The following is a 12099-nucleotide window of genomic DNA, read 5'->3' as shown; positions in this document are numbered from 1 at the left end:
GCTGCATAGCTTACTTAAATAGTTAGTAAAAGGGTGGTTTTTCCTATGAGGAGACACAGCATGCTATGTGGAGGGGACATCTTTTGGGAGGGGTGGTTCAAGGTCTCTGCCATCAGCTTCCTTCACAAGGGAGAGGGTAACCAGACCAGGTGATCAATTACCAACCTGCTTGTATGCACTCCAGGGTCACCAGCCACCACTCAGGCACTTGGAACAGCATCATGGCCACAGAGTCCACATGCACAGGCTGCATGCACCCCATAGGGCATTGGCTGCCTGCTGGCTGAGTTTGCTCAGTTTGCTGAAGTTCCACATTATTTCATTCCCATCACTGCTCGCACAACACAGGGCTGGGTTTGGAGGTCACTTGCCAGCCTGAAGAAAGAGAAGACCTGCTGATCAGAATGGGTCGCCACACACACATGTAGAATAAATTCCCCACCTTAGATTGTCACATCGATGGTTAGTAGACTTTTTGATATCAATCCCCGTATACATTTCAATGAGCTATTATTTCTATGGGTTCTATCAATCAATACCTACTCTACTAGAAATTAAAACTGGGACATTTTATAAGTGTGTGTGCTTTTAATAATAACAGTAACAAACCATTCTATTTTACCACAAATGAGATGTGTTTTAGTAAAAAGGTAAGTATACTTTCTTTAAAAAAAAAAAAAAGAAAGAAAGAAAGAAAAGAAAAAGAAGACGGGCCTCATTTAAAAAATTTTTTTAATTTTTTTTTTTTAATTTCTGAGAGTGAGAGAGACACAGCATGAGCAGGGGAGGGTCAGAGAGAGAGAGGGAGACACAGAATCTGAAGCAGGCTCCAGGCTCTGAGCTGCCAGCACAGAGCCCGACGCAGGGCCCGAACCCACGAGCTGTGAGATCATGACCTGAGCTGAGATCGGACGTCCAACCGACTCAGCCACCGAGGTGCTCCAAGAGGGGCTTCATTTTACATTTTTGCAAATCTCTTTCATACTATCCTTAATAGAGGACAGTTAGTTTTTTGAACTGTTTCTGTCACTTAGTTGCACAGTCACCTGCCATGTAGCCTCTGAAATAACCAGTGTCCTTGGGAGAGCATGGTCCTTGGGAGAGTGAAAAAGGCGATTGTTCTCTTACATTTGTTTGTTTCCCACTCTCTATTTATCTATTTTTGTTGTTCTTTTCTATTATGGTCAAATATATATACCATAATATATATATATTTTTAAAATGTTTTATTTCTAGGAGAGAGAGAGAGAGAGAGAGGCAGCGTGAGGAGGGGACGGTCAGAGAGAGAGGGCAGACTGCCCTCCCAGACTGAGCTGGCAGTCAGCACAGAGCCCGACATGGGGCTCGAACCCACGAACCACGAGATCATGACCTAAGCGAAAGTCGGACGCTTAACCAACTAAGCCACCCAGGCGCCCCTAAAATATCTAATTTTAACCATCTTTAAGTGTACAGTTCAGTGGCATTAAGTCCATCCACATTGTTATGCAGTAATCACCACCATCCATCTGCAGAACCCTCTCATCTTTCTAGACTGAAATTCTGTCCCTATTTTGCAAGAACTCCCCAATGGCCCCTCATCCTAGCAACTGGCAACCAGCTTCTACTTTCCTTCCCTATGAATTTGACTACTCCAAGAACCTCAGATAAATGGAAATACACAACATCTGTCTTTCTGTGACTGGCTTATTTCACTTAACATAGTATCTTCAAGGTTCATCCTCATTATAGCATACAACAGAATTTCATTTTTAAAAGGCTAAACAACATTCCTTCATATGGATATATCATATATTTTTTTAAATCCATTCATCCATTGTTCCTACCTTCTGGCTATTTGTGCACCCTGTTATCAGCATGGGTGCACAAATCTCTCTTCAAGATCAGGCTTTTCATTTTTATTTTTTCCACATATTTTTTAAATGTCTTCTTTGATTTCCTGGTTGGCCCAGTCATTGTTTAGTAGTATGTTGTTTAACCTTCGTGTATTTGTGGTCTTTCAAAATTTTTTCTTGTGGTTGACTTCTAGTTTCACAATATTGTGGTCAGTAAATATGCATGTTATCAGGACACCTGGGTGGCTCAGTCGGTTAAGGGTCCGAATTGGGCTCAGGTCATGATCTCACAGTCCATGGGTTCGAGCCCCATGTCGGGCCTTGTGCTGACAGCTCAGAGCCTGGAGCCTAATTCAGATCCTGTGTATCCCTCTCTCTCTGCCTCTCCCTTGCTCACTCTCTGTCTCTCAAAACAAAGACATAAAAAATTAAAAAAAAAAAAAAGAGAAAATATGCATGGTATGCTCTAGATCTTTTTGTACCTGTTGAGGGCTGATCCCTGACCTAGTATGGAGAATCTCCCATGTGCCCTGAGATGAACGTGTATTTTACTGCTTTAGGATGGAATGTTCTGAATATATCTGTGAAGTCCATTAGGTCCAGCGTGTCATTCAAAGTCATTGTTTCCTTGTTGATCTTCTTCTACTTAGATAATCTTTCCAATACTGTAAGTGGAGTGTTAAGTAAGTCCCCCACTAGCATTATTATCAATGAGTTCCTTTATGTTTGTTATTAGATGTTTTATATATTTTGGTTCTTCATATTAGGGGCATCAATATTTACAATTGTTACCTCTTCTTATTGGATAGTCTGCTATGTTATGATACAGTGCCTTTCTTTAGCTCTTGTTACAGTCTTTAGTTTAAAATCTGGTTTGTCCCATATAAGTAATGCTACTCTGGCTTTCTTTTGTTATCAATTTGCATGATAAATGTTTCTACATGCTCTCACTTTCAATCTGCAGGTGTCACTAGGTCTAAATTGAGTCTTTTGAGGAAACCACCAAAACCCTAGAGAACAAAGCAGGAAACAACCTCCTTGACCTCAACTACAGCAATTTCTTACTCAATACATCTCCAAAGGCAAGGGAATCAAGAGCAAAAATGAACTATCGGGAACTCATCAAGATAAAAATCTTCTGCACGGCAAAGGAAACAATCCATAAAACTAATAGGAAACCAATGAAATGGGAAAAGACAGTCGCAAATGACATATCAGGTAAGGGCTAGTATCCAAAATCCATAAGAAACTCACCAAACTCCACACTCGAAAACAAATAATCCAGTGAAGAAATGGGCAGAAGATATGAACAGACACTTCTCCAAAGAGGACATCCAGATGGCCAGCAGACACATGAAATGATGCTCAGCGTCCCTCTTCATCAGGGAAATACAAATCAAAACCACACTGAGATACCACCTCACGCCAGTCAGAGTGGCTAAAATGAGCAAATCAGAGGACTCCAGATGCTGGTGAGGATGTGGAGAAATGGACACCCTCCTACACTGTTGGTGGGAATGTAAACTTGGTGCAGGCCCTCTGGACAACAGTGCGGATGTTCCTCAAAAAATTACAATAGAACTCCCCCATGAGCCAGCACTAGCACTGCTAGGAATTTTCCCAAGGTATACAAGAGTGCTGATGCATACAGGCACATGTATACCCCAATGTTCATAGCGGCACTTTCAAGTATAGCCAAGTCATGGAAAGAGCCTAAATGTCCATCAAATGATGAATGGATCGAAAAGATATGGTTTATCTATACAATGAAATACTACACGGCAACGAGAAAGAATGAAATCTGCCCATTTGTAGCAATGTGGATGGAAGTTGAGAGTGTTATGCTAAGTGAAATAAGTCAGGCAAAGGAGGATAGATACCATATGTTTTCACTCATATGTGGAACAGGAGAAACTTAACAGAGGATCGTGGGGGAGGGGAAGGGAAAAACAGTTAAGGAGAGGAAGGGAGGCAAACCATAAGAGACTATTAAATACTGAGAACAGAATGATGGTTGATGGGGGTGGGGGAGAGGGGAAAAGGGGCGATAGGCATGAAGAAGGACACTTGTTGGGATGAGCACTGGATGTTATATGGAAACCAACCTGACAATAAGGTATAAAAGAAAAATTAAAAAATAAAATACATATATTGAGTCTTTTGTAGGTAGCATATACATGGGTCTTGTTTTTTTTAATCCATTCTGATGGACTCTGTCATTTGATTGGGGCAGTTAGTACATTTATATCCACAGCAATTACTGACTGATATGTATTTACTGCCACTTAATTACTTGTTTTGTTTCTGGAGATTTTCTCTGTTCCTTTCTTGTCTTTGTCATCTCTGGCCTTTCCTTTCCACTCAAAGAATCCCCTTTAATATTTTGCAGGATTGGGTTTGTGGTCATGAAATCCTTTAGATTTTGTTCATGTGGGAAACTCTTGATTTCTCCTTCTATTCTGAATGATGACCTTGCTGGATGGAGAATTCTTGACTGCAGATTTTTCCAATTCAAGACATTAAATATATCATGCCACTCCCTTCTGGCTTACCAAGTTTCTTTTGAGAGATGTGCAGCTAGCCTTATGGGTTTCCCTTGTAAGCAAGGGACTTCTTTAGCCTTACTGCTTCTAGGATTTTTCCTGTATCATTATATTTTGCAAATTTTATTACAATATGTCTTTTTGTTACACTGCCTTTGTTTATTTTGATGGAAGTTTCTGCCTCCTGGATTTGGATGTCTGTTACTTCCCCAGAATAGGGAAATTTTCAGCTATTATTTCCTCACACAAATTTTCCGCCCCCTTTTCTCTCTCTTGTTCTTCTGAGACTCCTATAATACAAGTGTTTGATGGAGTCACTGAGTTTCCTAAGCAAGACACTGCTTTTCATTCTTTGGCATATACTCAAGAGTGAAACTACTAGTAACTTTATTTTATTTAATTAATTAATTTTTCTTAGAGAGGCAGAGAGACAGTGAGTGCACAAGTTGAGAGAGGGGCCAAGGGAGTGGGAAATCTCATGCAAGCTCCACACCCAGTGCAGAGCTCAATGTGGGGCTTGATCTTATGACCTTGGGATCATGACCTGAGCTGATATCAAGAATTAGATGCTTAACTGACTGAGCCACATGGGTGCCCCATATAGTTATTCCATTTTAAATAGTTTTAAGGAGCTGCCATAGTGTTTTTCATAGAAGCTTTACCTTTTTACATACCCACCAGTGTGCACAAGGATTCCAGTTTGTCTTAGTTTTATTTTGAAATAGTTTTAATTTCACAGATTACCCTGAAAGAGTCCCAGGAACCTCAGGGGTTTCCATATCATAGTTTGGGATCAGTAACACAAAGTCAAAGAAAAAATCCATTCCTGCTCCCTGCTACTCTCCCTGCCTTATACATCTCTCTTCTAAAGTCTGGATTAAACATCTGTCTTCTGAAGTCTGGATTTGTGCTTTGTCCTGCACCAGTTACCTCCTCTTCCCTCTGGTTCTTCAGCCCCAGTGGTTAGGAACATTAATCCATGACGGTACAGCTCAGCTATATAGGAACAATACATATAGAGGAGCTATATATGGTTAAGGACTGAGGACCTGAGTCTGTCTGGATTTGAATTTGGCTTCCACTCCCACTGCATTGTGTGCTCTTGAAGAAGTTGTTACTCTTGCCCCATGTCTCAGTCTTATTTGTAAATGGGGGATAGTCCTAGAAAACCATTTAGATGAGTGAGGATTGAAATTTTATTCATATCAAGCATCTGGCCACAATTAAATATCTAGAATGCCTCTGGTAGGGAGCATTAGGAACAGGTTACCTCAGTTCTCCTGGAGAGGGAAGCTAGTTTGACTTCAAAACCGGTCCAAGTGAGTTTTATTAACTCATTCAAATTAAAGTTTTATTTATGAAAGAGGACTTCAACCATCTCCACTTTGACCCCAGTCTGTACTTGCTAACTAATAAAATTCTTTCCAGGTTACCTGTTAACTACTCAGGTTAAAGACCCTGTGGACAAAGCATCCCTTGCTAGAAATGAAACTACTCCCTCAAGCAAAAATGACTTCCCTGATTTAGCAAGACCTCGGGGACTGACCCCAAGGCAAACACTCCACCTGACCTTTACTGCCCTGCTTCCTATGGTCACCAATCTTTGTCCTATATTTTCCTTACAAAAGCCTGGAAATATTTTCAACACTTTGGAGACAGTGTCTGAGATGCTAGTCTGCTGTCTTCCCCATGTTGACCTCACTGAAATACATTCCTTTCTTATTTGTCACCACTTGCCTCTCTGCCTTTGAATTTTGTCAGTGCTGAGTGGCCAAATCTGGTCTATTTGGGACCCTAGAGCCAGGTGCTCTTGCATCCCTTCATACCAGCTACATTTCCTTTTTCAAAGAGTAAACAAGTAAAAGTTTTTCTTTAGAAAAATAGATTCTCGTACAGGAAACAGTAAATTATAGCAAGACTAGAATGGGAGACTTGGAGAACTGTCTTTGGACTCGAATTCACACACCTGCATGGACAGAGAGGGTTGGGAGTGATTGATCCTTCCTGTTGATCACCTGGCTGCAGCAGATCTGGGGAGTGAGGGTTGTGGTCCTGGAACAGCAATTGGGGCCTCACAAATAGAAGGAAATTCAAGAAAAAGTAATTCCTCCACCCAGGGAAAGGGGCAAAAAATCCCCCAGACCTGTGTGGTTGGCACATTCTAGAGCCAGGTTCCCCAGGGTAAGCCACGGAATACCATTCCCCCTGGAAATATCTGGTTTGGCTATTAGTCAACAAATATTTATTGGCTACTTCTCTCAGATGAACACAAAGATGATTAAGACAGATCTCTTCCAGTTTGGAGTCGAGATAGCTAAAAGTACAGAGAAATGATTCGGTTCATTTAGATACTGTTAAGGGTGGTTAGAGGTCAAATCATGTCACAGCTCTGCTCAGTGTCCACCACTGAATCCCAATTTCATGCAAAAGAAACTTCCAAGTATTTACCACATTATCCAAGTTCCTGCATGGCCTTCACCCACATTTCTGTCCTCTGTGGCTTGATGTCCTGCCCATTTACCACATACTCGCTGCCCATTCAGATCCACTGGCACACCCTGCCCAGGACCACTGACTTTGCTGTTTCTTCTCAGACCACTTTCCCCCACATGTCTATGGATAACCCCCTCTCCTCCTTCAAATCTTTGACACAGATTTTTCTCACCTTCTCAGTGAAGCTTACCTTCACCACCTACTCCAAATGGTAATTCACCTCCAAAATGGCCCTGCTTTCCATCTCCTTTATGCTTTTTCCTGAATACTCAACACTTTCTAACATGTTAATGAATTTACTTATGCATAATTTTTTGCTTCTGTCTCTTTCCATTAGAATCTAAAGTGCTGAGGGAAGAGATATTTGCTTGTTTTGGCGGTGATTTAGCTTGGGAACTTAGAACAGTATGTAGCACACAGTAGGTACTCAGTAAACATTACTGTGAATGAATAAGGTCTATGCACAAAAACACAGACTGTGGAAATAAGAAGAAACACCACACACACCATGGGGAAGGCTGGGTTGAGGAAGTAGGAGCAGCTTTAAGCTGGATTTAAGTTTGGTTTTAGATTAGAACAAAATGAGGTGTGAGAAGGAATAAAAGGTTATGGAATCTGTACAGGGCATATGGTCCTTTGGGTGTGGCAGAGACGGTGGACAGAGGGGGTCTGGATATCGGTAGCAGGAGAAAAAAATCTACAAATCTATTCTCTGTCTGTATTCCATGAAGCCTAGCCCACTAACTATCTCCATTATTTCTGCCACTATACAGTTAGGGGGTGTCTTAGGATCTCCCCAAAAGATCCTTAGCATGGGCTCAGAGAAATCTTTGCAAAAAAATTACTTAAAAGCTGAGCCTCAGTATAGTTGAGCATCCGGCTAGGGACAGGCAAAGTGGGTGAACAAAGGTACTCTTTCTAACACCATACACAATAAATTCAAAATGGATTAAAGACCTAAATGTGAGACCTGAAACCATAAAAATCCTAGAACAAAAGGCAGTAATCCCTTTGACATTAGCCACAGCAACTTTTTTCTCAATATGTCTCCTGAGGCAAAGGAAACAAAAGCAAAAATAAATTATTGGGACTTCATCAAAATAAAAGGCTTCTGGGGTACCTGGGTGGCTGTCGGTTAAGTGTCTGACTTCGGCCTGAGTCTTACAGTTCATGAACTCGAGCCCTGTGTCATGCTCTGTGCTGACAGCTAGGAGCCTGGAGCCTGCCTTGGATTCTGTCTGTGTGTGTCTCTCTCTGTCCCTCCCCCACTCATGCTTTGTCTATCAAAAATAAACATTAAATAAGTAAACAAATAAAAATAAAAAGCTTCTGCACACTTAAGGCAACAATCAAGAACTAAAAGGCAACCTAGGGAATGGGAGAAGATATTTGCAAATGACACATCAGATAAAGAGTTTGTATCCAAAAAATATAAAGAACTATCAAACTCAATACTCAGTTCAGAGCCTCTCCTCAAGTTAAAAAGTGTCTCAGGCACTGAAACTGGTACCTTTCTCAGTTGGAAAACAAGGTCATCTAAGTCATGATTCTCCCATTCCCCACCTCACCCTCCAGCACGGCTACTCAGGTCTAGATAAGCTTGTAAAAAATCAGTCCTGTCTGATTCTGAAAGTCAGAACCTCATATAGCAGGTTTTGGCATAACATGGTGAACTGGCCAAAATATCTTCGTTGAAAACAAACTGATAGTAAATTGGTTAGGGCAGCCATCTGGTTGTAAATCGATTACAAATTTAAAAGGTAGAAAGTAACCTTCTAGGACTCTGAAAATTCTGGAGAATGGGCCAAAAATTCCTACAAATATTAAATATGTTGAAAATCTATGCCTCCACTTAACAAATTGCCCAAAATGTGAACTGGTGGTTGCAAATACATTTTCCACCCCCCCACACACACACACTTTGGATAAACCTGGTTACCTAGCATCTTTCAGCCAAATTGCTCTTGAAAAAAATCACTCAGAGTCTGCTTTCTGTTAAAATCATGATATAGAGATATACACAATGGGTCAATGAATGGGATGAGTTCTTACATTAGAGAAGAATTCCCTAGGAGAATCATGCAAGAGCTCCCTCTTAGGTGCTTCATGGATAGATACATGGGATGAGGGAAGATGTGGGGAGGGTGAGGACAACTCCCCATGACTTGGGAGAGAAATAGAGGAGGCAGATATAGATCAGAATTAAGAAGGGTAACAGGTCTCTCTCCACATATCCCAGCACTACATTTGTCCTGCCAGCAGATGTTTCTTTGGCTTCACCCAGAATGGGAGCCATAGGCACACAATGTCTTATCACCTTCTGTGAGATACCCAAGGCATTCTCTCAGAGGGCAGTTCAATGGGGTCAATCTGGGGCTGAGGGATGGAATATCTAACGTGGTGGGCTTGCTTGCTAGTCCCACCACACTAAAGGCCCTGGCCACAAATCCCATTCCACAGGTGGCTAACAATTATCCAATACTTTCTCCAACCTCACAGAAGTAGCAGACATACTGCTGAGGGAATGGCCCATGGGTATATGATGGAGAGATAGCTCACCTCAAGTGCTAAAATTCCAACCTATCTTAAATCTATCCAATTCCATCTGGATGCATATTCCTCAGTGGGGGATGGGCAAGAATTTCATTTATGTGGGGGCATCTGCAAAGGATATAGATGCTTATGTGCTTGAGTATGTGTGTGTGAGACAGAAACACAGATATATATATATATATAGAGAGAGAGAGACAATCTATATATAGAGAGAGAGACAATCACAGATGTATGTGTGTACATGTGTGTGTATATATGTACACATATGTTTGTGTACAAATATACATGTATACACACTGAGACAGACAGAGACAGAGATAATAAAGAGGGCAGAGACAAGACAGAGACAGAGGTGGTATGAGACGGTAGGTGTCCATGTGTACGTGTACTGCTGTATATTCACATACACAGGTCCCCGAAGCACCCAACGGTTGGGCTGTACCTGGTCAGATCCTCCTGTACAAGCAGCCGGAAGATGGTAGGGACACAGCAGAAGGTAGTGATTGGGAAACTGGAGAGAGTCTAAACAAAAACAATTAGAGGTACTGGGGTGGCACTTTGTGGAGATGGAGTGGGTGAACTGGGTCTTAACACACATTACTCGAGCAGAGAAGTTGAAAACTACATGTGGGATCCAACTTCCAAGGTGGCTCCAATGGCATCACTTCCTGATATTTGCACTATTGTGGGATCTCTTCCCACACTGAACTAAGTTTGTTCTTCGTGACCAACAGCATTTGGTAGAGGCGACAGATGCCACTTTCAAAATTAGAGTATACAAATACTACAGCTTCTGTCTTGGGTACCATCTCGCTCTCTCCCTATATTATGTCATTTTCTCTGGGAAAACAGGCCGCCATGTTGTGAGTATACTCCAGTGTATATAGTCAGAAACTGAAACTTTTGGCCAATAACCAGTGAGAAACTAAAGTCCTCTATAAACCACATGAGTGGGTTTTAAAATAGATTCTCTAATCCCAGTCAAGTTTTAAGGTAATTGAAGTTCTGACAGAAGTCTTTTTTTTCTTATTATGGTAAAATACACATCACATAAAATTTATCATTTTAACCTTTTAAAATGTACAGTCTAATGGTACTAAATACATTCTCTTAGTGTCTTATTACTCTTTACTGATCTCATCCAATTTCATGGCATTAAGTACCACTTTGCTTGAAACTTTCCCACTAACTCTACACATGTATCTCCAACTACCTCCCAGCATCTCCTTTCTTAACTCAGGGTATGGAGACATCTACTAAAAGTCTCAAGCTTACAATGCAGAAAATGAACCCCTCATGTTCCTCCCATCAAACAGTCCAACACAGTCTTCCCACTATCAGTTACTGCTTCTGATTTTCAGGCCATAAAATGTGGCATCACCCCTGACCCTTCTCAATCTCTCTCACTTCCCATCAAACCTGTCAGCAAATATTATCAGGCCTCTATGCAAAATACATTCAGCATCATGCCTCCTCTTACTTCCCCTGCAGAAGCCTCCACCTTTGCCTCTTAATGCACTGGCCTCTGAAGTGGGCCGCTGCTTCATGCTTTGCCCACTACCATTTATTCTCAACCCAAACTCCTGAGAGAGCCTTTAAAAAAGCAAATCAGATTACGTCACTCCTCTGCTGAAAATACTCCAATGTTGGGGATTCCAGCAAGATGCTGGAGAAGTACGAAGCTCCGTACTTGCACTCGCGCCCATACCTCACACGGAAAAGATCTGAAGCCATCAGAAACCTTACAGAACCCGACAGATTGGGAGAAAAAGAACGCAGAATCCACTGAGAAAGCCTTCTAACGTGAGTGCGAACTGGGGAAGATAAAATTGGGCCAAGATCGGAGACTCCAGGGTCGGAGGTGCTCCCCCTCTCTGGGGAGTGAGGGGAAAAAGAGAGTCCGAAACAGAAAAACCTCCGCTCAGGGGAAAAAACTCCACTCGGGGCATAGAAACACCCTGTGTGCCAAATACCTGCACACCAGGTCCCCTCGTGCCAACTGGTCCCGGAGGAGCTGAGCGCGCAGACTGCTCCTTTGTGCGGGCTCCTGGCCGGCTGCACTTCAGAGTAGTGGCGCGCCTGCCGCCATTGCCCTCCCAGCAGGCTTGGGCCCCTGGAAGAGCTGCGCGCATGGACACCAGGCGTCCGCACTCCTGGCTGGCTGGGACTCCAGAGGAAAAGCAAAGAGTTCCTGCCCACGAGTTCGTGTTTCGGGTGTCGAGACATAGAGGGACCTGGTTTTCTTCACTCCAGCGGGCTCCACGCACCCGGCAGGCAAGCGCCCGCCCATGCTCGCCAGCCCGACCCAGAGGAGGAAGCAGCGATTCTGACTCCACCCCCAGAGCTGGGCAGGAGGCTCGGAACTGCCCCGAGGGGGTTGCCTGGGAAGCTGTGTCTAAGGCAATTTCAGCGGGGCACGCGGACTGGGATTTGGAGACTGGGACTGGCCTGGGTTGAAGAGTGCAACCAACTTTGGCTGCGTCCCCGGTACGGGGATTTTACACGCCCAAAAAAGCGAGGTGCAGCGCTTGGTTCAAGAAGGGACTGGAGCACCGCCACTCTCCTCCCCACAACCATCAAGGCAGAAATCCCACCTGACGCACTGGATCACACCACGCCCATCCCTGCTTGAGAGGTGCCCTCCTCCCTTTTTTTTTCTTTCTTTCTTTTTTTTT

General features: G+C 42.8%; 1 protein-coding gene across 1 annotated transcript in view; it reads right to left on the bottom strand.

The window, feature by feature from the left end:
- Positions 1 to 311: 311 nt before the first annotated feature.
- The window catches only part of LOC144239203 (acyl-coenzyme A synthetase ACSM5, mitochondrial-like), a 23743-nt gene continuing 11955 nt past the window's right edge, over positions 312 to 12099 (bottom strand). The window contains exon 6 of the mRNA XM_077773205.1: positions 312 to 375. Within this exon, the coding sequence (XP_077629331.1) occupies positions 364 to 375 (12 nt within the window). The 3' untranslated portion in view covers positions 312 to 363. The remainder of the gene's footprint in view (positions 376 to 12099) is intronic.

The sequence above is a fragment of the Crocuta crocuta genome, unplaced genomic scaffold (assembly GCF_008692635.1).
Source record: "Crocuta crocuta isolate KB4526 unplaced genomic scaffold, BGI_CrCroc_1.0 scaffold16, whole genome shotgun sequence".
Classification (NCBI taxonomy): domain Eukaryota; kingdom Metazoa; phylum Chordata; class Mammalia; order Carnivora; family Hyaenidae; genus Crocuta; species Crocuta crocuta.
This window is presented reverse-complemented; position numbering and strand designations above follow the sequence as displayed.